Source organism: Thrips palmi, unplaced genomic scaffold, assembly GCF_012932325.1.
Source record: "Thrips palmi isolate BJ-2018 unplaced genomic scaffold, TpBJ-2018v1 HiC_scaffold_16, whole genome shotgun sequence".
NCBI classification, from domain to species: Eukaryota; Metazoa; Arthropoda; class Insecta; order Thysanoptera; family Thripidae; genus Thrips; species Thrips palmi.
In genome coordinates this window covers 14,455,588-14,478,611 of record NW_023144625.1, presented here as the reverse complement: position 1 = coordinate 14,478,611, position 23,024 = coordinate 14,455,588, and the positions used below count along the sequence as shown (strand labels likewise).

At 61.3% G+C, this 23,024-nt stretch overlaps 1 protein-coding gene across 1 annotated transcript in view; it reads right to left on the bottom strand.

Moving 5' to 3' along the window:
* Nucleotides 1-23,024, bottom strand: part of LOC117642240 (protein grainyhead) — a 109,992-nt gene that overhangs the window by 4,640 nt on the left and 82,328 nt on the right. Inside the window, exons 6-13 of the mRNA XM_034380200.1 lie at nt 19,687-19,874; nt 18,180-18,345; nt 12,662-12,773; nt 7,783-7,877; nt 7,427-7,483; nt 7,235-7,333; nt 536-706; nt 369-421 (exon numbers count right to left, since the gene is read on the bottom strand). Of these exons, the coding sequence (XP_034236091.1) occupies nt 369-421; nt 536-706; nt 7,235-7,333; nt 7,427-7,483; nt 7,783-7,877; nt 12,662-12,773; nt 18,180-18,345; nt 19,687-19,874 (941 nt within the window). The remainder of the gene's footprint in view (nt 1-368; nt 422-535; nt 707-7,234; nt 7,334-7,426; nt 7,484-7,782; nt 7,878-12,661; nt 12,774-18,179; nt 18,346-19,686; nt 19,875-23,024) is intronic.

The following is a 23,024-nucleotide window of genomic DNA, read 5'->3' as shown; positions in this document are numbered from 1 at the left end:
ATTTAGGCCCCACGTTAAAAAGGAAATAAACCCGACGGCGGACGGTCCAAAGTTTTGGCATCTCAATAAGTCGACGCCATAAAAAGTGTCATCGGGGTGACGACGCGACGCAAGCAATACGTTGCCAGAGATTATGGCCGTAATAAGGACCTGCTAGCATTGATACGGAAGTTTCGGCAGCCCCCCCCCCTTCCCCCGAAAAAAAAAAGAATTGATGGTGGCGCGAACTACATGCAACCCGTCACAAACAACATGCAATCGGCTTTGGAGAAAGCACAGACAGATAAAAGAGAAACGGAATGAAACGTCGAAAAAAAGAGCAGTGCATGGCAGGTAAAATGAGAAAAAAAATAGGCGTTCAAACTCACCTGGAGTTGTCCGTGTCGTGGCCGTAAAAGCCTTGTAACTCCATTGACGTCAGCTGGAACATTGACGAAAAAAAAGTGCGAATCAGCAGGGGACAAACACACCCGGCAAAAACAATGGGGAAAACAAGTATCAAGGCCGACTATTTCTGAGATAGTCACTCACTCACCTCTTCACTGGGCGTGAACAGGACGGGGGGTTTGTGCAGGTCCGCCATGCAGTAGAACTCGGACCGCTCCTGCGCGGGGTGGTACAGCTCGTCCAGCTTCTTGCGGCCCGTCGCGGTCATCTTCCGCTTGGCGGCCCGCCGCTCCTCGTCCCTGGTTTTCCGCTCCGCGCCCTGCAACAAACAAAGACACAAGGTCAGTAATCCGCTTTGGCGCGGGTTGGAATCCTTCCCCTGAACAGTCTTTTTCTTATTTTTTTCCCCATCTCAACACTCTGCCTTTCACAGATATAAAAGACGTAGAGAAATTGTTGGCATGAAAGAGACGCGACCCGTTGGCGCTTCTCCTATTCGGCGCTTACGCAAAACACCACATCGGACGCCGCGACGCATCCCGAATCCATAACGCCCCTCGGCCGGGCTGGCGTGGCCTGGCATGGCCTGGCGTGGTGTCAGAACGGGTATAGAGTTGCCAACTTTCGACGCGGGAATCTCAGATCAGAATGCCGCGCCGAGTCGCGCCCCCGACCGACCGCCTGGCTCGGCTCAAATTTGGAATTCTGCGAGTTTATTGACCAGCGCGTCACCTATCCCTGCCACCGCCCTCCAAAAGCACACACGCTCACACACACGCACGCACTCAGGCGCGCACACACACAGACTCGGCTTTTATTTCCACTCCCCTCCGCCGTCTCGAGTTCCTCCTCGACACGGCACGCCGCGCCACGGCACGCCACGGCATGCAAAAGAGCACACGAGTCGTAAAAGCGAAGGGGCAACATATTTCAGGCGAGGATGAGGAGCCCTCTCCCTCCCACCTTCCCCCGGGCCGCGGAGAAATATCACTAAAATAAAAGTCCCCGGCGACATTTAACAAACATATTTTAGGACGGCGGGCGCGCCGCGCGTTGCAGCCGCCGTGCCGCCGTCGCCGTAGTGACGATGGCGTCAAGCACCACGGCGTCGCGTCGGGGGGAGATAACCGTCGGGGCCTTGTCCTGCGGGACCTCGCCGTGGAGTCCGGGACACGGACAGAGAGGTCCTGAAGTCCCTTCCGACGCTCCGGCATGGCGCGTCGCGTCGCCGCACTGGAGGCTGAGCGCCTGCGGCCAGCCGGGGCAGGCAGCACCGCAGCACACGCGCGTCTTGCACGGCCCGCGCGGCCTACCTCCACGGCGCTAGCCGCGCGCGCCCAGCGGCGCCAGCGGCACGGAACGGAGCGACGCTGGACGGTGTGGGTGCGGCCAGGCGGCCAGGCGGCCAGCCAACCAGCAACGACATCCACCGCGGCGGCGTGCAATGAAAGACAATTGATTCCCGGCGGCTGACCGCCCCTTCCTCCCCTCCCCTCCCGCCCCTCCCGGCGTGGTATCGGCCGCGCCGGCCACGCGGGATTGGCGTTTGAGGGCAGACGTATCGCGTACCGACCCTCCCCCTCCCTCCCCTCCTCCCCCTCCGCCGCCGCACGGTCACATAACGTTGCCGCTTGGATGGCCGGCCGGCACCGCCAAGTACCCAATATCAATTACACTTGTTCCATTTCGGAATGGCTTCTCGGGTCAATTACAAAGACGCCAAGAGAAAAGAAGACTGCCGGAGGAGCAGGGGGAGGGGGAGGCGTTACTGCGACACGGCCGCCGCCACCTGCAGGCCGACGTCCACGACGACGTCCACGACGACGCCGTGCTTTATGGGGAGCGCTCTGTATGGCGCGGCTTCGCGGCCGCGGGGCGCAAAAAGAGCGCGATGAAGTGCGCCACCGGGGGGACGCTGACGGACGCCGGCGGGGGCACTGCGTCGCGGACAGAAAGAGGCACTTCCACAACAGCGCGCCGCCGCCGCCGCCGCCACTGCCATGTCGCCGCCGTGCCCCGCACCGTTAATGAATTGTCAGGCCGCACCGCGTCGTCGCCGTGCGGCTCTGGAGCGCAGTCGTGTAGTTCGATTCCGGACAGTGCCGTCGTCGTCGTCGCCCCGTCTCTCTTGCACTCGAGGGGCGTCCCGCCGTGCCGCTGCGGCGCGAGAGAGACAGGGCGACGAGGCACGTCGGCCGGGGCCTCCACGGCCACGCCCAGGGCAAAGACCAGCGTGGACGTCCGGACCGCTGCCTGACAAATTACGCGATCCGTGAGGCTCTTTCTTCTGGCCACGCCACTGTTCCCTTGACTCTGATCTGTGATTGTGTGCGTGCGCGTGCGTGTGTGTGGCCGCATGCCGAACACACACATACACACGCACGGCAGAGGCCCGCGCGCAATACTATAAAGTCATCATAAATCGCGTGTTCGCTGCGGCCCCGCGGCTTGGCGCGGGCCCGCTGGATCCGTGTGTGTTTTGTCCGCGCAATCATATTTTGTCCTCCGCGTGTTCCCGCTAGAGGCTACTGCCTGCCGGTGGAAAGAAAAAACCCGCAATGAACGCCACAAAAGCTCTCCATCTTTATTTTGTTTTCGTTTTGTTTTCGAAGTAGGCCTCCTGCGCCCGATAGGACGGGGAAGCCCACGACGGACATGGTTCGGCCGGTCCAGATGGTCCAGATGGGGACGCGGCGACAAGCACGGCGGCCGGCGATCCATCATGCGAGCGGAGCGCGGAGCGGAGTCTGGAGCCCGGGGTCCACCGAGCACGCCGACGACGCAGCGACGCGACGCCGGCCCGGCGACCACCTAGCCCGCCAAGGCCGCGGCCGCGGGGCCGTGGGACCCCGGCAACCCCGCTCGATTCGATCAGCTCATGTTCCCCTTGCCGAACTACCAGCCCGCTCGGCCCGGCCGCCAGCGCGCCAGCCGGACGCCGCGGAGAGTTTAGGAACGTAACCGTAAATTTGGTTTAGGAAGTCCACGGGCGTGTGGCGCGGCGGTGCGTCGGGGCATGACGGGGCGGGGCGGCGCGGCGATGTATAGCTTAATTAGGTTCCTGCCTCACGGCGCCGCCGCCTCCGCCGCCCCGCCGCGCCCCGCCACGACGCCGAGGCTCGACCAAGGCTCGGCCGAAGCATGAAATAGGCGAAATTAAAAACCATTATATGCGACCGAACATGGCGTCCAGCGAGGATCGGCCGCCGATGAGCACCGCGCCGCGCCACGCCCCACGTCGGCCTGAGTGCGTGTAAAACGCCTGTCGCTCCGCCGGCCGCGCCGCCGCGCCTCGGACTCTCGGACCGCAGGGTTGGCAGCGGCGCGATTCCGCTCAGTGCTTCGCTCTGTCTCTCTCGCACCCCTGCGGGCCTGCGGCAGAGCCCCGTGAGTGCGAGAGAGACAGAGCGACGGGACGACTGCGCGGTCACTCCACCGCCGATGGCCGTCGGCCGCCGTCGGCGTCCTCTCGATGAACACACATAAAAACGGCGGCAGACGGCGAGTCGGTGTCGCGCGGGGCGGGCTTGGCTTGGCTGCGCTTCGACGTGCTCGGCTTGCCCATGGCTTGCCACTGCGCGGCGCGCGGCTCGCCTTCCACCCCGCCGCCGTGAGAGATAGAAAACGGATTGACGACGGTCGCCCGATCAGATAGAGGGATAGAGGGCCAATGTTCCGTCAACGTCCCGGCCGAGACGAGGTCCCCGAGGTCCCCAATCAGGCTGCGGCTCCGCTCCGGGCGCGGCGAATTCCGCAGCGAAGATATCGACTCGAAATTTAATTAAATTGGCCCGTCGCCCGCGCGTTTCTTTATATCCCCAGCGAGACGGCGAGGACGGCGAGGACCAAGACACGGATTCGGCGGCGAGGCTCGTTGTTGCTGCATCGATAGGCCCACATAGGCCGCAGGAGGAGCCCGTTATATGAATGAGCCTCAGTCCTGCGCGGCGGCGCGGCATGGCCGATTCTGCTCTCACGATGAGTTTCTCTCTCCTCATCGCCACTCTGGCGTCCGGGCCGTCCGGGCCGCCAGCCCGGGCCGGGCCCTCGCCATAACCATAATCATATATAAGCCATAGCCGAAATGAGCCCGAATTAGCTCCAGCATCGGCCGTAAGTGGCCCTCTGCCGAGGCTCGGGGCGGGGGCCGCGTGTTTGCGGGCCTTCGCCGTAAAGGCGGGTCATGGCGGCGCTGGGCTGCTCGACCCGGCCAGAGCGAACAAGTGCACCGCGCGCTGCGCACCGCGACGACGCGGCACACTGACGAACTCCGCTCAGAGAGAGACAGTGCCTCCTGGCTGCAGCGGTGGCCGGAGCGCCTGCGAGGTAGGCACCACGGGCACACGCGTGCTCGGCGGGGGTGCCCGCCCCGCAGTCCGCAGGCGCTCCCACCAGCCAGCGCCCGGCCGCCACCCGGAGGGGACGGGATGGCCGCGGCGCGCAGCAAAGCGATTCAGCGAGGCCTTCCGTCGCTCTGTCTCCCTCGCACACCGACGGGGAGCCCCACGAGTGCGAGGGAGACAGAGTGACCATAACTCAGGCGGCGGCGAGCCTCAAAGTGCCTGAAACGCGACGCACTGCACTCCGCGTATACAAATCACGGAGCGCGACGCCAAGCGCGACGCCGCGAGGCGCGAAGGCGGGCAGGCGGCCGCGGTGGGGGCGTCGTGGTGGGGCGTCGCCTCGGGGCGGGCCGCGACGCCGCGACGCGTCATTGGTCGCGACCGGCGGCAAGATGGCGACCGGCTCGGCCGCGCAGCTGCGCTCGGCTCGCCGCAAAATGACGCATTATAATTAAGTTTCTGCGCGCGAGCGGCGGCAGCGCGTTGGGTGCCGTCGTGGCGGCGTAATGGCGGTATCGGTATTCAGCGCGCGGACCGCCGTCAGGTGCCCCGTCAGGTGCCCGTCGGCCGCCCCGGCCACCCCGCCGCACTGCAGCGCAAAGCGACGGGCCGCGACGAGCCAAATTGAATGCCGCGCTTGTCCGCCGCGGCCAAGGCCGCCGTATACTAGAGAGCCCACCTGTTGAAGCGCGCGCCCTGACCAGCGAGAGCCGCGCCGCCCCACGCCGCCATACAGGGCCCAGGCCGCAGGGCCGCAGGCGGACCGAAACACTTCTGTGTTTGCATTATTCATCGCGCTGGCGGGCCCGCCCTGCCCCGCCCCGCCGGCCCACTCGATAAGAAGACGTATTTGCCTAAACGACCCGGAGACACGCGGCGTCCCGTCCTCCTTCTCCTCCTCCGGCACTCCGTCGCGGAGCCCAGAAACCGGAAGTGGCGTCTCCGGTGACGGCAGCCCAGGCAGCCGAGGGGCGAGCCGGGACGGGGTCGCGACCCGCCGAGCCGTACGTGGCTTATCAGACAGGCTATAATTTACCGCTTATTGTTTTCATTACGAAAACGCTCACGAAATAGGCAGCGCCGCGTTTCCTCTTATTTATCAATATCATTATGATTTGGCGCTGCGTAGGCATCCGCCGGCATTCGCCGCGTCTGACCTTTCTGGCGGCATTTCCGACCGGACCACCGCCAGCACCACCGCGTTCGTTTCGAACGGAGCCTCTGTCCCTCTCACTCCCGGGGCCTTCCGCACTGGTGCGAGAGAGACAGAGCGACGAGGCTCCGTATCGGCCTGCAGGAGGACGACGACGACCGCGGCGGCGAGGCGGCGCACGTAGCCCCGTAAGGCCATCCATAACGCCGGCCTGCACTCGCTGCGTGGAAGCGTGGCGCCGCGAGCACCTCGCCGAGCACCTCGCCGAGCACCTCGCCGTCGACGCTGGACGTCGCCGCCCCTCCTTTTTTTTTATCTCACGCGTTCCATGTCCCACAGGCGCCGTTGGGCGGAATGGAAAAACGCTGGCAGCGTGAAAACCGGTAGGGATCTGGCGATGGCCCGATGGCCTGGCGACGGCACGGCGGGGATGGCCGGGCCGAAAGTAGCAGCGTAGCAGCGCCGATCCGCCCGTTTACAGTTTACGACGGGATTGGAAACGGCCAACCCGGCAAGAAGCACTCCGCGCGAAGCGGCCTCGCCTCGCCCAACCTCCACACAACCTCTTTCCCCCTTTTTTCGTTAATTTTTTTGAGGCGGGGTGGGGGTTCTTCACTGCTGCTGCTGCGGTGGATCGCGCATGAGAGCGAGATTCGATTGAATCCGCGAGGTGCATGAGCGGTGGTCGGGGGTCAGGTGGAACACATTGCACGTTGAGTGTGTGTGAGTGTGTGCGCGCGCACGCACACACACAAACACACACACACAAAGCTTTCCCCGGCGAGGGGCGTGGCCGGACTGATTACCCGCTGGCCGGGCTGCCGGGGCACGTCCACCCATTGATGGCTGTCTCTGCTCTCTGCTTGCACTGGGCCAGGCCGGCCGGCCAGGCGGCCAGCCAGCCAGCCAGGTTGCCGAAGCGTTACACTGCATTACCCGTAATGACCAGGGCTGCCAACACCGCAGCGCCAAAAATTTGGGGGTCCCGCCGACGGACGGTGCACTGCACTGTGTGTCGGAGGCGGTTTCAACGACTGCCAACCTACAAGGAAGAAAGGGCAGCAGCAGCAGCGCGGGGCCATGGAATCCAAAACGCCGCCGCCACGCCGCGTTCCCTTGCACGACTTCTTTGCTACAACATGTGTCTACAACAGCGAGGAATGCGAGTCCATGCGACGCCACTTGTTCGCCCCGCCCCGCCCCGCCCCGCCCCGCCCCGCCGTCTGGCGGGAATAACGGGCTGCCGCGCTCATCATTGCAGCACCGCGCCTCTCTCTCTCTGTCTTTCTCTTCCACGTTCTCGCCGAAAATGTTAATGTGTGAGTGCGTTCTGTCCCCGTTGCCGACTCACCTTATCGCAGAAGACCTTTATTTGGCAGTAGCCCCGGTGGTAGACGGGGCCGTCTCTCGGGTCCTCGTAGGTATCGACCTGGATGTGAAGCGGCAAGCCCTGTCGAGAGAGAACCACGACCAAAATAAGTTGACACGACGTCCGTTTCCGGGTGAGAAATGTGGCGACCTCCTTGGATGGGATGGGACTTACCTTCACGCCCTTTTGGCTGCTGAAGTCGGTACTTAAGCACTGGACCGCCACGTTGATCTGCGACAAACACAATCACACAGTGGATCAGCGACGCTTAGTGGAGGGGCAGCGGCCGGCAGCGCCTGTCTGGCCGCAGTGGCCGACGCAGTGGCTCGGCGTGGGAGTGGCGGGGCGAGGCGTCGACATCGATTTGCACGTCGACGCGGCGCCCACGCAACCCCAGCCACTTGCTTTCTTTACTCCGCAAAAAAAATCCAGCAGAATCGTTTTTAATTTGTTTCTATTTTGAAACGGGAATTGTTTCCGCACTTTCTGTTTTTTTTTCTGCGCCGTGAAAATGGGTGAAAAGGGCTTACCTTAGCCGGGCTTTCCAGCGGGTTCCAGTAGACGGCGATGGCGTTGTGCGCCACCTCCTCGATGCACCCCACGAGCCCCATGCTGTTCTTGGTGTCTGCAACAGAAGAGCAACCGTCAGTCCGGGGGACTTCGCTCGCAGGGCGGCACGGCGGCGGCCTCGACGTCGACGGAGACCTCCACGCGCGGCGGCACCGCAACACGGCCGGCATCCACAATGCCGTACTTGAGTATGTATTTCGGGCGCTGTTCGAAACGCCGGTCCGCGGCCCGGGCCGATTCCGAGCAGAACTTGGCCCCTTTCGCTCTCTCTCTCTCTCTCTCTCTCTCTCTCTCTCTCTCTCTCTCTCTCTCTCTCTCTCTCTTTCTCTCTCTCTCGCTCTCTCTCTTTCTCTCTCTCTCTCTCGCAGCCTGGCGGCACACCGCACGAGTGCGAGAGAGACAGGACGACTGTTTGGAATCAGTATGCCGGTCCTCGCTGACGACGCCGCGGCCTTCAATCGTAATTGACGGGAGAAAACGCGCGGAAACGAGTCCGCTTCCTCGTTTCCTGTCGAAGGGGCCCTTTCGGGGCACTTTCGGGGCCCTTTCGGGGGCCCTTCTGGGTCCCTTGGCCCGGCCCTCGCCCCCTTCCAGCCCGTTCGCCGTTCCAAAACCGAGCCCTCGCGACGCACTACTGCCACCCTCCACTGACGCACAGCCAACGGGGAGGCGGCGACGAAAGAGAAACTGGTCACCGCACTGGTAACAGTCGTGAGAAGCGGGGAAGGGACGCACACCAGCGTCTATCAAAAAGTCGTTTACGAAAGTAAGACGATAGCCTGCCCACATACTCGGCAAGAGAATTACGAGACGAGAAGAAGGAGGAGGAGGAGGAGATGGAGGAGGATGGATTAGCGTCTCTGTAGGCTGCGTCGCTGCGTGGAGTGGACCGAGGCCAGGAGGACACGGCGCTCAATAATACAGGCTAAGCGGCTGATAACACGTCGCCATCCATCAAGAGCGAGAGAGACGGCGAGTCTCGGAGAGAGAGAGCGAGGCGACACGCACGCCGCCGGACGGTGCGGACGGTGCGGCGGGGCCTTCTTGCGACACCCCAAAAATAGGCCCCGCCGCGCCCCGCCGCGCCCCGCCACGGAGGCTAAATGGACTTGTCGTGTCGGAGAGGGGCCTAGCGCCGGGCCCCGCGCCGCCACGGCCACGCACTTGTTCGCGGCGGCGAGGAGGTGAGCCGCTCGTCCGTGCGCTGTACCCATTACCCATTATCACTAGTAGGAGCCGAATTCAAATCCGGAATTAACGCGCGCGGGGCATTCATTATTACCGGGGACGACGCGAATCGGGGCGGGCCGGGGCGAGGCCCTATCTCCATCCATCAATCTGGCATCCACCTCCCTCTCTCTCGCACTCGCACGGCGCGGCGGGCGCGGCTCGCCACGGCCCGGCTTGCACGCAACGCAACAGATATGCACGTCTCCTTTTTATTTTATTTTCACGCGGGCTCTCTAAAAACGACGCGCCGCGACGTGCCATAAATTTGTCGGCCTAATCTCCGCCGGCGCTGTTCGACTCGGAGAGGGCCAACACGGCGGAGGGAGAGAGAGGCAGGAGGAGGCTCTCTACCGCGGGCCAACACGGCGGAGGGAGAGAGAGAGGCAGGAGGAGGCTCTCTATCGTGCCGTTATCGCCGGGCGTAATTCGTCGGATGCAGCCAGTGGCGTGCTCGCCCATTCTGTGCCGTACTACGCCACTGTCACCGCCTCTCTCGCACTCACACGGTGCGCCCCCAAGGGTGCGACAGGGACAGAGCGATGACACCACCGCCGTAACGCGGAATCGCCCTGCCGGCGGGCCATTTCTTTTCTTTCACCGCAGCCTCTCTCTCTCTCTCTCTCTCTCTCTCTCTGGCGCGGCGCTCACCTGATACAGGCCGCCGGATAGGGTTCCCCTGATATGTGACACGGCCGGGCCGGGCCTCTCGCTGGTCGCATCAAACGGGCCCAGGGGGCACCCTATGCACCGCCGGCGACAAACGGACGGGTGGACACCCTATAGCGCCGCGACGGGCGAGGCGGCAGCGTTTCGACACCGGGCCGATCCGTCACCACTGCGGGGCGTGGCGCAGTGGCGTGGCCGCGTAAAAGCGGAGTTTCGTCTCGTTCTTCCCAGAAAGAGTGGAAAGTCGCAGCATGGGGCCACGCCGCCTCGGCGATGGGGGACTTATTGAAGGGGATTGGCGTCGCGTCACGTGACTGCTGCAGCCACGCCACTGTCTGCGGATCCAGGACGGACACACTACACGACGTTTCCGGGCCCGACGCCCGGCGAGCGTGTGTGCGTGAGTGCGAGTGTCGGCATGTGTGAGCGTCGTGTGTGAGAGAGTGTGACCAACCGCGACGTTTGAATCCCGCGCACGTCTATCAGTCCTGCCAACTGTGAGACGTGAGTGCACCAAATCCCGCTAAGTGGTCAGTCAACATTTTCGAATATACGAGACACACACACACGCACTCACACTCACACGAACGCTTGTCCGTCTCGGTTTCGACACCGAGCGATGGCGGCATCCACAGAGGAGGGGAAAACAAAGAGGCGTCCATTCACGAGAGCTTGGGCTGCGAATTTGTATCACGCAGAGCGGCGCCACACCACATGGCCATTCCCCGCCAAATCCCCGATCCCTGCTCCGCCCGCGACGAGGGCTTGATGTATCACGCTGTGCTTGTCCGATCTCCCCGAGGCCCGCCCCAGCCCGCTCCAGCCCGCTCCGACCGACAAGTCTGCTTGCCTATTTAACGCCTCCGAGCAACATCTCTCCGGAGGTGTGTGTGTGTGTGTGTGTGTTGCTTCGCACAGCATGATAATGCTGTGTGCCGCCTGTCAGCTCAGCGGTGGACAGCGCGTCGTGGCGGGGCGGGGCGGATGACGCGTCCAGGCCGGCGTCGACGGCGACGTCCAGCAAATCAAACACGGCCTGACAATGACCTCCCCGCCCCTTCGGCTCCTCCTGCCGTCGTTCGGCCCGCTCGGCCACTCCTCCGACAAGTGCTCTGCTCGCACGCCGACTTACTCCAGCCAGGGGGAGGGAAGAGAGAGAGAGAGAGGTTGTATGGAAAACTAGGCAGCAAACGCCGCCACCGCTACGCGTTCCGCGGTGCTCTGATCGCATGTTAACCTGAATGCATAATTTTATTACGCGAGTAGCGCGTCCACTGCCGCCACGTCCTGTCCGACTCGGCCCGCCCCGCCCCGCCCCGCCCCGCCCCGCGCGAGGACCCGGGCCGACCCGCCAAACGCCGGGCAGCGAGCCGCCACCGCGTTTCCATTTCATTAGTTTCCGATAAATATTAATGGGGGAGTTAAAACGAGTGAAAACAGTGTTTATACCTGACACGTACACACACACACACACACACACTCACACACAGACGCGCGCGGCCGCTCCTTCCTCCGGCCGATTTCGCGCGCTCGCCTCTCTCCCGCTTCCTGCAGGACCTCTCCGTCGCCCACACTGCGCCGTCCTCCCCGTCCTCCTCGTCCTCCGGGACCCTAATAACACCGGTGGGACTCCGGGTTTACACAGAAGTCCAATTTGGGATCATTATGTGTCTACCCCCATTTCGGCCCGACGTGTCGTTCGGACCCCGCCATGTTAATTGGCTGTACACTGTGTGTGTGTGTGTGTGTGTCCGTCTCTTCCTTCCCCGTTACGTCCTGCGCGTTAAAGTTCCGTTCCGTTGTCCTCTCCTCCCGTTCACTCCCCGATAGCAGTCGCAGCACTGGCGACGTTAAATGTGTCGCCCATTTTGTTTTTTTAGGCCCCTTAAAATTTCACGACGCGCAGGAACTGATCAGCTCTTACATGATTATTATGATTATTATTTTTTCGTTATTTTTTGTGCTTTGGCGTGCCAGCGATGCCGTGGAGGCGATGCCTCAAAATTAATGCCCTGTTCGCTCCGTGCGCGGCGCCTCGGCGTGCGGGCCCTCCTCGGCCCTCCATGCGCGTGTAGGTACACACACGTACGGCGTACATGCACGCACTTACGCCCGGCCGTCTGTCCCTCTGTCTGTCCGTCCGTCTGTCTGTCCGTGCGATGGCGGAGATGAGGTTTTAATTTGGCCCGGCCGGACCGAGAGAGGAGGTCCAGACACACACACAGACGCACAGGCATACGGTGCCCTCGAACAAATGCATCAATAACCACTCGAGGCATGCACTCCATCAGTCATTCATTCCCGGCCCGCCCCGCCCCTTCGCGGAACATCATCACGGAACTGACCCACTGACCCCCCCCCCCTCCCGAAACCACTGCGTGCGGGGAAAAGAGTAAACAGTCGCACTGGCCGGCCCACCTGCGTACACCAGTGTACCCTCAACCCTCAGCCGGCCGGTTTGTGAAGCCCGCAGACTGATTATGAGCGTTTGACTCTCTCGCACTCGTGGGGCGTCTCGGGCGAGCGCGAGAGAGCAGGAGCGACGAAAACCACTCTGGCGTATACGGGCCATTGAGACGAGAAGTGTTGGCCCCATCAATCACAGGGCCTAAGCGGCCGTCAGGAGGAGGGCCGGCGCCCTGGACGCCGCCGTCACGGCCAGGCACCACCCTGGGCCTCCTCCCTGGGGTGGCTCTGCTGGACCGGGCGCCCTCCTCACGGACTCACGCCATATCGGCCTCCCTGCGGTCCCCTGCGCGGCCACCTTGCGTGCTCCCCCCTCCTTCCAAGCTTTATTTACGATTTCCGTTCACTAATTGCTATTAAAAGGACGGACCGAAACACATATTTTCCCGGGCGCGGCCGCCACGGCCGTTGCCGTTTGGGTGCCCTATTAGCGTCCAGTGGCGGAGCGCGCGGAGCTAATGATTTCATTTTCCTCACCGGCGTCCAGTATCCGCTGCTTGACGCTGTGCTGCCTGCCGTGCCAGAACTGCCACGCCTTGATCTCGTCCTCGGGGCTCTTCTCCTCGCGGAACATCAGCATCACCACGCTCTGCAAAAACAACAAACGAGTTAGAAACGAGAGGCAAAGGTCCAGGGTTCGAGTACCAGCGCACCCAGAGAAACGTTTCCCTGATTGAACAAAATTTGCATTCAAAGATTTTTTGTCAATGGTGAATATCCTTTGAATTGAAGCGAACGAACCTTACAGTTCTTTTTTTCAAGTCTAAGTAAAATGTTTGGTCACTTATTCAAATAAATTTTCTTTGAATAAATGAAACTCTTTTTTCGGAGTGCAGCCGACGGGGTTTAAAACAACAGTGTTTCATGAAAATTTAAAGGAATAACATAATTTTCAATGGCGGAGGCGTTCACGTCGTTTGGGAGAGGTGCGCAGGGCGTAGTTACGGATGTGGAAAAAGAGGGGGGGGGTATAAGTGTTCCGTCCGTCCACCCTTGCTGCTGTTCCCAGATATTTGCATGGCAGTTATATGCACCCATCATGCCCACGCCCGTGCAGGCCATGCAGATTATGATATAAATCAGCCAGCGATTGTCGAAGCACCCTCATTAGATCGACACGCTCCTTGAGAGTGGGAGTCTCAGGACGGAGCCAAAACGACCAAGAAAAGTCAACAACCAACTAGAAAAGTCCAAAGGGCTGACACTGAATGAGAAGCCAATAGAAAAACAAAAACAAAAAAACACATTCCAGGACATTAACTTTGAGCACTTGTGTATCAGCAGCCAGCCCCATTCACGAACTGCCTTAATGTGTTCTCATCTTACCTAAACATGCACTAATTTCAATCCCTTTTAAATAAAGGCACCTGCGTGCTTATCTGCAATAGATTACTACGCACCACGCATCATACAACAGCCAAGCTGGCAAGCTAGAGCCACGAGCATGTTGTTGTTGTTGTCTTTTTACCCTTCGGGCCGCGAAATGCTAATTTCTGCGCGGATTATGGGGCGTTAACGACGGCCGCGTCAAATTCGCGCCGCGATCGACGCGCACCCAGCGCCACCACGGCGGCGGCGCGAAGCTCTGCGAAGCTCCGCGAAGCTCATGCTGCCTGCGCTGCCCACGTCACGCGCGTGTCGCTATTATTTCCACAGGGCGCATCGCGAGGCATCGCGAGGCATCGCGGGGCGCGCATGCACGGAAATTAATTATCTCATTAGAATATAACAATTATTGCCATTATCGCTGCTTCGCCGCGGTTATTATTCAAGATAAGGTAGCGATGAATTTTAATGCGGCGAGGAAACTTTGCTACTTCTCACACAGAAATATGTAAGGCAGGTGGGGGCGAGGGAGAAGAAGATAAAGAAATCTTAATAAACCCCACGGACGAACGAGGGAGGCGGAAATGCATTTTTCTCCTAACATACACACACGCGCGCGCGCGGGGGGAATACATATATGCGGCGAGCATGGAAGATCGGAAACATTTAATTGAAGCCGAGAAGCAAGATGGATGGCTGCCTGCCTGTTGTGAATATGCCTTCACGCACACACACGCAGAGACACACAAGGCAAGCAGCGCAAAAAAGAGGCGGTCTTATCACTACGTGTGGATGCGCAGCAACAAGCTCGCCAAGCAAACACCCTAGCACACGAGAGAGAGAGAGAGAGAGAGAGAGAGAGAGAGAGAGAGAGAGAGAGAGAGAGAGAGAGAGAGAGAGAGAGAGGGGAGACTGTCAGCAAGAGTGAGACTCGGCGCCTCGTACTCCCGCAAGGTTGACGTGTCAAGCAGAGCAGCGGGGTGGGCGACCGCACCTTAGAGGACCTCGAAGGGGATTTAGACCGGGGAAAAGGGGGGGGGGAGGGCGGTGTCAAATGATGCCCCTCTAGCAGCAGCGCCGGCCCGATCGGGAAGGCCTTACCCCCACTCCCCCTCCTTCCCTGCGGCCACAACAAGTTGCTTTCTTTGTGGCGTTATAGTTTGTTTTTCGTTTTCTAGAGATAATCTTACACGCACGCTAGGTCCGTCTGTCCGTCCGAGGATAGGGTCAGAGATACACACACACACACGCACACACACAGACTATACTGCCAGGAGAGAGACGAGGACGCGGAGAGGAGAAATTAAAAAATTTGAGTTCCATCCAACAGTGCCGTACTCCGTACTCCCGCTGACAGGAAGATAAACGCCACGGCGCGAGTCCTGATTAATCACGAGTCGACAAGACAAGTGAAATTTTTAAAAAGCCCGCGCAGCGCTCTCCACTCGATGCTGTTTTGTTGTTGTTGTTGTAGCTGCGTTTACGGATCACCGTGCGTGCACCTGCACCAGAGATCCACAGCTTCAGATTTAATAAATAAAAAAAAAACAACAACAAACACGAACAATGACGAGATTCATTATATTTTCATGAAAACCCCCTCGGGATGGGTATCGATTGGAGATTGAACAAACACGGTCGACGAGGCAATGAGGTCATTTTCATTCCGCTCAGGCATCCTTCCTTGTCGCACGCGCGCAAAAAGCGCGCCAATTTAATGGCGTCATCAATTTCGAAACGGCGGGAAGAGAAAGAAGAGGCAAGCAGCGCAAAAATTTAAATTTTTGTCGCAGAGAAAAATGAAAGAGGAAAAAAACACGTCGATTAATCCTTCATCATCAAGGATGCCAAGTTTATCTAGATTGGCATCACCGCACGGGCGTGGTTTTTTTTAATCGTTTATTCTGTCAGAAAAGTTGAGCGCGGGAGGAGGAGGAGGAAAAGAGGGGCGAGGATTAGGAGAAAGGAAACGAGAGAGGGAAATACTAGGAGAAGAGACTCGTCGCTCTGGGATCACGTATTAAAGTTTGATTCAAATCTCGCGGCGTTGCTCGCGCTGCTCGCCACGGCCCGGCATCGCGCATTACGTCTAATACACGCGTAGCGTCGCGCTGGCGCGCTGCGAACACGTTGCCGGGGAAACGAAACACAAGGCGCGTGTGTTACCCTGTCGGACACAAAAGAGCAATGTGCCGCGGTGAAAAAACTTGAAACATGAACAAGTTCCGCGCAAGTTGCCGAACGCAGGCGTGTGCCAGCAGCGGCAATTATCGACGACGTCGATCCGAACGCGCCACCCGAATTCGATGTGAGCGCAATTTGACGGCGCTGTGTACCCTCGCCCGGAAACAGCTAGACACCGCCGGCGAACCTTGGTCAAGGCCACGCGCCGCCACGCGCACAGGCAGAAAGGAGACGATGAGATTTTCCACCTTTCCCGACTATTCCTCACCATGTTCCCACGCTACGTGGTCCCGTGCCTTGTGGCTTGGCCCCGTGTGGCCGACCGCGCGAGGCGGCGACGAGGAAGCGCGCCCGCAGCGCGACACGGCGGCGGCCCGCCGAACCACGATCGGGAAACAATGCGACGGGCGGTAGCGGCAGGGGCGGCGGGGGCGGGGGAGGCAGGCAGTCAGCTGGAGGTGAACCTGTGCCGGACCTGTGCCGGACGACCCGGCCGCTGCTTGCCCTGCTCGCCCGGCCACTCAGCTGGTCCTCAGGACCGGTCAGCGCGGGGCGGCGCGGGGGGAGGGGGAGGGGGGAGGCGCGCGCACAGGTGCAGCCGCGGCGCCCCGGCGGGACGATTGATTCGGGTATGACCGCTTGACAGATGAATAGACGCGGCTGCCGGGGAGAGCCGACGGAGAGAGAGAGAGTGAGAGGGAAGGCAGTAACAAGGTGCACCGCCGAGCGGCAGAAAGAGAGAGAGGCAAGATAACAAGACCGACCGCCCCGCGTTGACAAGTAAAATTAATCTCCGGGCCACCCCGGGCCGGCGAGTGTAGCCAGTGGAGTGCGGCAGTGCGTCGTTTTCTCCTTTAGGAGCGTTATCATAACAGTGTTATGACGCCGCGGGTAACACGCGTCCGTCGTCCGCCCCCGGCTTCCAAGGTTCGAACACCGCGCACCAGAACCATTTTTATCATCGGTTTCTCCTTTCCAGCACAACCCCGCGCGCCATATTTTTTCCCCCGTTCGAAAAAAAGGAGAGAAAAAAAATCCCCGAGGCTGCATTCTTCTGTTTGCCTCCGTTGGCTTTCTCCGGGACGGCGGGCACGTCTCCAGCGTGTCGCCTGGCGTCTCCATCTCCAGGACGACGACGACGCCGCGCCACGCCCTTAACGGTAACGGCCGCGTGTTATTGATTGGACGCCATTGGCAGCGGGGCGTGGCGTGGCGTGGCGGGGCGGGGCGTGGCGGGGCGGGGCGCCAGCACGTGATAGCGTCCACCGCCGTCAATTACGCGCCTGTTAGCAACAATGAGTCCGAGCCGTGCCCTGGCCGTGCCGAGTCGACATGGACCGGCCGCGCCGTGCCGAGCCGAGCCGCTTCCTCATTACAGGCCTGGCTGGCCACGTCAATAATTGGCAGACGCATTCTCGGATCGATCGGCCAATGAGTCCTCGCGGCGACGTGGTCTAGGACGTCGTCTAGGACGTCGGACCGACGGAAAGATCGACGACGAAACCCACTCCGAAGGCGCCGTGGGCCGAAGGTGCCGAAAGGGTGGTCCCCGGTGGTCCCGGCCCCGCGGGTCACCTGTCCCGATTCCTTCAGCCGGACCATTCATATTCTCATGTTTCCTTTTCCACGGGGAAAACGCAGGCGGTGCGGATTAAGCGGCCCACAGAGTGGAGGGTATCTGGTGACAGTCGGCTAGGCCCGCGCGAGGTGGCGCGAGCTAGCGCGAGTAGGCCCCCTCGACCCCAATCCTCCCCCCCCCCCCCCCCCCGAGGGGCCTCGCGAGGATTAGGCAGCCGTCAGAATCACGCACGTCGTCGATAGAGGGCTTAGCGCGGCGAGGTCCTGGACGCCGTCGTCCTGGACGGGGCCCTGGACTCCGAAGAGTGCGAGAGGAAGAGAGAGAGACAGCGCAGCCTGCCGGACCGCCGGCACCGGCGTCTTGTCGCAGTGAATTAGCTCACACCTCACGGCACACACACTTTATTTTGAGAGTCCCGCGGTCCGTTCCCATGGCCGGTCCTCTCGGTCCACTCGGTCCGGCCGCGCGGTGCCGGGGTGAGGTGAAAGCAGCGCCACCTGTCCGGCTGCGCGCCGCGCGCTGCCTTGGCGCTGCCCCCCATACCCAGGGACACCGCGGGGGGTCGCCGCCAATGTACGCGCTGGTCCCGCTGGTCATTTGCCTTTGACCTCTTTTATTAAGGTCCGCGAGGACCCGCCCGTCCATTGGGAAAGCCACCGCGGACAGACGGACAGACGGACAGGCAGTACGCGATCCACCTGCAAGGGGGTGTGCTGAGTCGCTCAATCAAAAGCAGGGCCTCCCTCCCTGACCCGAGCGCGCGCCTGTCGCGGCCGTCCCGCCTGACGACCCGTACCTCCCCCTGGCCGTCCTGGCCGTCCTGGCAGTGACGGGCCGTCCCATCAGACAAACAAAGATTCCTCATCATGTCCGTCGTCATCACCGCCCCGCGCATTCGCCGCTTACCTTGACCGTGTGGTTCTTGAGCATGGGCGCGTCGGGGTCCGGGATGTACTCCATGGTGATGCCGTAGAACTGGCCCTTGTTGATGTACGTCACGCGGTCGTCCTCTCTTCTCTGCGACGTCGAGATGGGGGTCTCCAGCGTGTACTTGAAGCCGTAGTTGGAGTATCTGCGAAGGGAAACACACTGTAAGTGCCGCACGCCACTGCGCGTTGTGCGTTAAGCCAGGCTCCCTTTAACCCCGCGTGGCCCCGCAGTACATCAAGCAGCACGTGAGCGCGGCTGGCTGGCTGCCTGCCTGGCTGCCTGGCGGGGCGGGCCGCATCCTTGCACGTGCTCAGCCAGGCAGGCAGCCAGCCAGGCAGCCAGCCAGCCAGCCGTGCTCACGTGCACATGCACGGCGCGCCGGTCTCGGCAGAAAATGATGATGCGACTTATCGCCTTTCAATACAATCGCGGTGGGATTAGCGCTGTGCACGACGCTGTCTCTGTCGCACTCGCGCGAGGCGCCCCTTGGGGGACGCGAGAGGGAGGGAGACGGAGCGACGCAACGGTCGAAGCGGCTCTTCGGAGTCGCCCTGCTGCTGCGCGCTGCGCATGCGCGCAACGCACTATGAAAAATTGGCCTCTAAACAGCGCGCTTGACGGCGAGCACGGCGAGATTGCGCGGAAATGGTGCAATTAGGGGCGGCGTGTTGCCGGCCGGTGTGACATCTATACGAGGGGGGGGGGGGAGGGGCGCAGCCTCCCGGCCGGTCGGCCCAATAGCCATGCATTAAACACGAGTAAAGTAAGTTATTTGCCCGCAGCAAATTGCTTCAGCGGCTCGGCCACTCCCGTCGTGCGCCGTGATCGCCCTCATGATCAAAACGAGGAGGAAATTAAAACCGAGGAGGCTGGCGTCGGCCACCGCGGCGATGGCGGACACCTCCCCGCCGCCGAGGCACCGCCGAGGCACCGCCGAGGCACCGCGAGGATGTTCCGGGCGGAAGAGAACGGGCGCGTGGCGGCGTGGCCGCGTCGTCACGCCGGGTGACGGTGCCAAGGGCGCCCCGAGGCCCCCGTCGACCGCCGCGCCGCCTGGCGCCGCCTAGCGCCGCGGGGCACCGATTAGCGCCGCATTTGCTTTTCAAACGCCGCCATTTTCTCGACGCGGTTCCACGGCTGTTCCCCCGAAACCGAACCGAACCGCGGCGGCGGCGGCGCGGTGGAGCCTGGCGTCTCAAGCCTGGCGTCTCAAGCCTGGCCCGCTGCCACGGCCTGACTTGTCCGGACCGCCTGACGGACTCCAGCAACGCTAGTCCCACCGGATAATTGGAGGACGCCCCTCTCCTGGCCGGCAGTGCTTTGGTCGCTGCGTCCCGCTCGCACTCACGGGGCGCCCCGCAGCGGCGCGAGAGAGACAGAGAAGCACTTGCTCGGAATGATCGCTTGCAGGCCTCGCGGGCCACGCCCCCGAGCAATGGGAAGCACAATGGAAGTACGCTAGTGTTACACCTGCTGCACTTACACTTTAGGTACTTGGATCTTGTCCGCGTCGTTCTGCCTGCCGAAGTCGTGCCACGGCCGGCTTCTCGCGGGCTGCGGCTGTCCCGGCTGCCCCGGCGCGGACTGGGGCCCGGGGCTCTGCCCCTGCGGGGCCCGCACCAGGGGGTCCAGCACCGCCTGGCCGCCGCACAGGTCCGTGTAGTCGAACGACTGCAAAAACACACAAAAACAAACAACGTCACAAAATGCCGTGTATAAATGGCGCTGCTTTTCCCCCGTGCTTCCCCGTGGGCCGGCCGGCGTGGCGGTGGCGAGGCTGAGCGATGCAGCCCTAATTATCGCGCAAATCGGGCTCGTTCGGCCGCCCCTTCGGCCGCCCCGCGATATTCATTAAGATTAAGCCACAATACAGTAAGTCGGCGCCAGCCCGCCAGCCGGCCCGCCTCGGACTTCTCGGACGCCACACATTTTGGGGTTAAATCACGGCGGATTTCAGAACGCCCCGACAAATAAACCGAGACTTTTTATTGGTATTATTTTCCGCCGGCCGGGAGGAAATCAGACATAACGAAGCGATTACGGAGGAGGCTGAAGCCCAATAAATCAGGGTAGTTATTTTCTCCCCTATCTCCAACTAATTAGTGGCAGCAGCCTCACTTCCGCGGCCCAGCAAGCCAGACAGCCGAGTGGCACTGGTTGCCTACGTCCAGGGCTGGCGTGGATTCTTCTCCTCCTCCTCCTCCTCCTCCTCTCCTCCTCCTCCGCGTCCTCCTCCTCCGCGGCGCGGCGCCGCCCGGGCCTCAAACGCATTTGATTAGGACGGGAATAACATAATAAATACGGCGAGGCAGTGTACGATAATTAGCAGTATGTTCGGAATATAAAAAGGAGGAGGAACACAAGGACGGGGAAGAAAAGGATATGAGTGGAACTTTGAGTGGCCACCGTATCGATAAGATCTCTCCGAACAGCAACCTTACCTTTTATCTCCACCGTATCTTTTCCCAACCCGTCCGTTCGCCCAGGACCCGGAAGGACAGAGGGGAAGGACGGACACGACGGACACGGGGGAGGACGGAGTGGAGGAGGAAAGACGAAGGGCAAAGCCGAAAGAAGAGAGACAAGGAAACGAAGGAAAGCGGCGATTGTTTTTGAATGGATAGGAGATGCTACCGCTACCTCAGCACTAAGCACCGGTTGTAAATGAGGAAGATTAACCCCGTACAGCGGGAGGGGCCTTTCAATGATGGTCCAGGTCGATTAATTTTGTAATGTATTCCTCTATCCGTTTCCCTCCATCCCCCTCTAAACACGCAACGGCCTGCCTGCATTTTATTACACTATCCTCTTTTTGGGAAAGGCGTGTACTGGCCGGTGGCGGGCGGGGCGCGGCGTCTGCAGGTGACGTGAGGGCCTGACCGCTCACGGCAGCCCCGCGCCCCGCCTCGCGTTCCTTATGGCCCCACACTGTAATCCCGCCTTTTTGTCTTCCTAACCTCGAAACCCAACCTAGCGACTCAGGCCTGCCACTCGCAGCACTGCGCGCCCGACTGACAGACCAGCAAATGGGATTTCAGATTTTTGCCCGACTCCGGTTGGCAGCACTGTTAGGGCCAGTCGTGCGCGGCTGCGCGGCCGACTGCTGTCGTGTCAGTCACGGCTGCCAACTGAGGCGGAATAAGGGAAGGAAACGCGAAGCCGCGAAGCGCTGAGCGAGTCCGCGGTGGCTGGGCCGGAGCGCGGCGGGGGCGCGGTCGGCCCGCAGACGGGCGACCTCCCCGACGGCGAGCTGGCCTCAGGCGGCCCGGCCTCTAAGACGGATTCGGATTTGGAGCGTGCGAATCCCACTGCAAATCCGACCGGCGGAGCAGGAGCAGCCTGCATCGCCGCACATCGCGCACCTCGTTAAGTTTGACCACCCGAACGCAACGCCGCGAGCACCTTTGGCTCGGCGCGCCAAATTTCCACCCACAGACTCGATTCCAAGAGTCGTTTATTCGTCGTTCTGTCTCTCTCGCACTCCAAGGGAACGCCCCATGAGTGCGAGAGAGACAGACCGGCGGTGTAGGGTTTCTGCGGCGGGACTGCCGTCGTCGTGACAACCCCATTTAGCATTTAGCATTGCAGTGGCGAGGCGGTGAGGCGGCGCGGCAGACTCTCCGCCGTTCGATCTCGGCTCCGGAGGCGAGGCTGCTGCGAACTCTCGCCTCTCGCGGACGCTGAGTCAGTGCGAATTTCGAGAAGGAACCGACACAGGCGATGACGTACTTTGGCTCGACGCCAGGGACGCTCACACACACACACACACACACACACACACAACGAACACACGGACGGCGGCAGGAAATGCCAACTACATGCACAAACCAACGCCGCGTCCAAATAAACATATCATCGCAATATCATCCTTCTTTTCCCCACCCGATCGTGTCCTTTTATCCTCCAGGCGGATAGCGAAAAGGAGAGGCCTTGTAGTGTAGTAGTGTGTCGCGTGTCCCTGGCGCCGTGGCGTGCGCACGTGCGTGTGCGTGCGTGTGCGTGAGTGTGCGTGCGAGCGCCGCCCCGCTACAACGACTCGTGTCCACTCCGGAGACTTCGTGAAAGGCCGCGGGCGTCGCGGTGGACAACGGCCAGCCTCGGAGGGCACTAATTAGCAAATGGGGAAGACGCTAACTGCTTTTAATTCCTCGCCCCCCCCCTCTCCCCTCCCCAGGCCACCGTCGCGACGCCGCGCCGCTCCGCTGCTTGAGGTGTGCGGTGCTCCCGACAGAGGGCAGCACTCACTCACGCGCCTCACCGCGTCGGCTCGCTAGAGATGTTGCTGCCGCGGACATGTCGCGGCTCCAGCAGACTGACTCCGTTTCTGTCGCTCTGTCTCTCTCGCACTCACGGGGCGTCCCGTCGAGGTGCGAGAGAGACAGAGCGAATCTTTGGAATGAGTCTGCAGGCGAGGCTCTGCCGCGCTCCAGCAATGTTGACAAGCGGCGAAACGCAGGCATGACGGCGCGGAATACATTTGGCGCGACTTGGCGCGGGACTTTGTGGACTTTGCGGCAGGGCTGCTCGCTCCCCACCCCCACGTCTCTTCGTCCGGGAACTACGACGCCAGAGCTTCTCCCCAAACTAAGCGTTTTGGACCTTTTCACAGGTCCAGCGACTTTCAATCCCCCTTCCCCCCACCCCGCCCCTCTCGCCACGAAGGCAATCAGGAGCGGGGCGTCCAATAAACAAGGATTTCGGAATCTTAATTAATAATCCGGTGGCTGCGGGGGAAGGGGGGGGGGAGGACTCCTCTCTCCTGACACCGTTGGCTTCGGCAACACCCTCGCCTCGCCTCACGGGGCTCAGGGGGCCTCACAG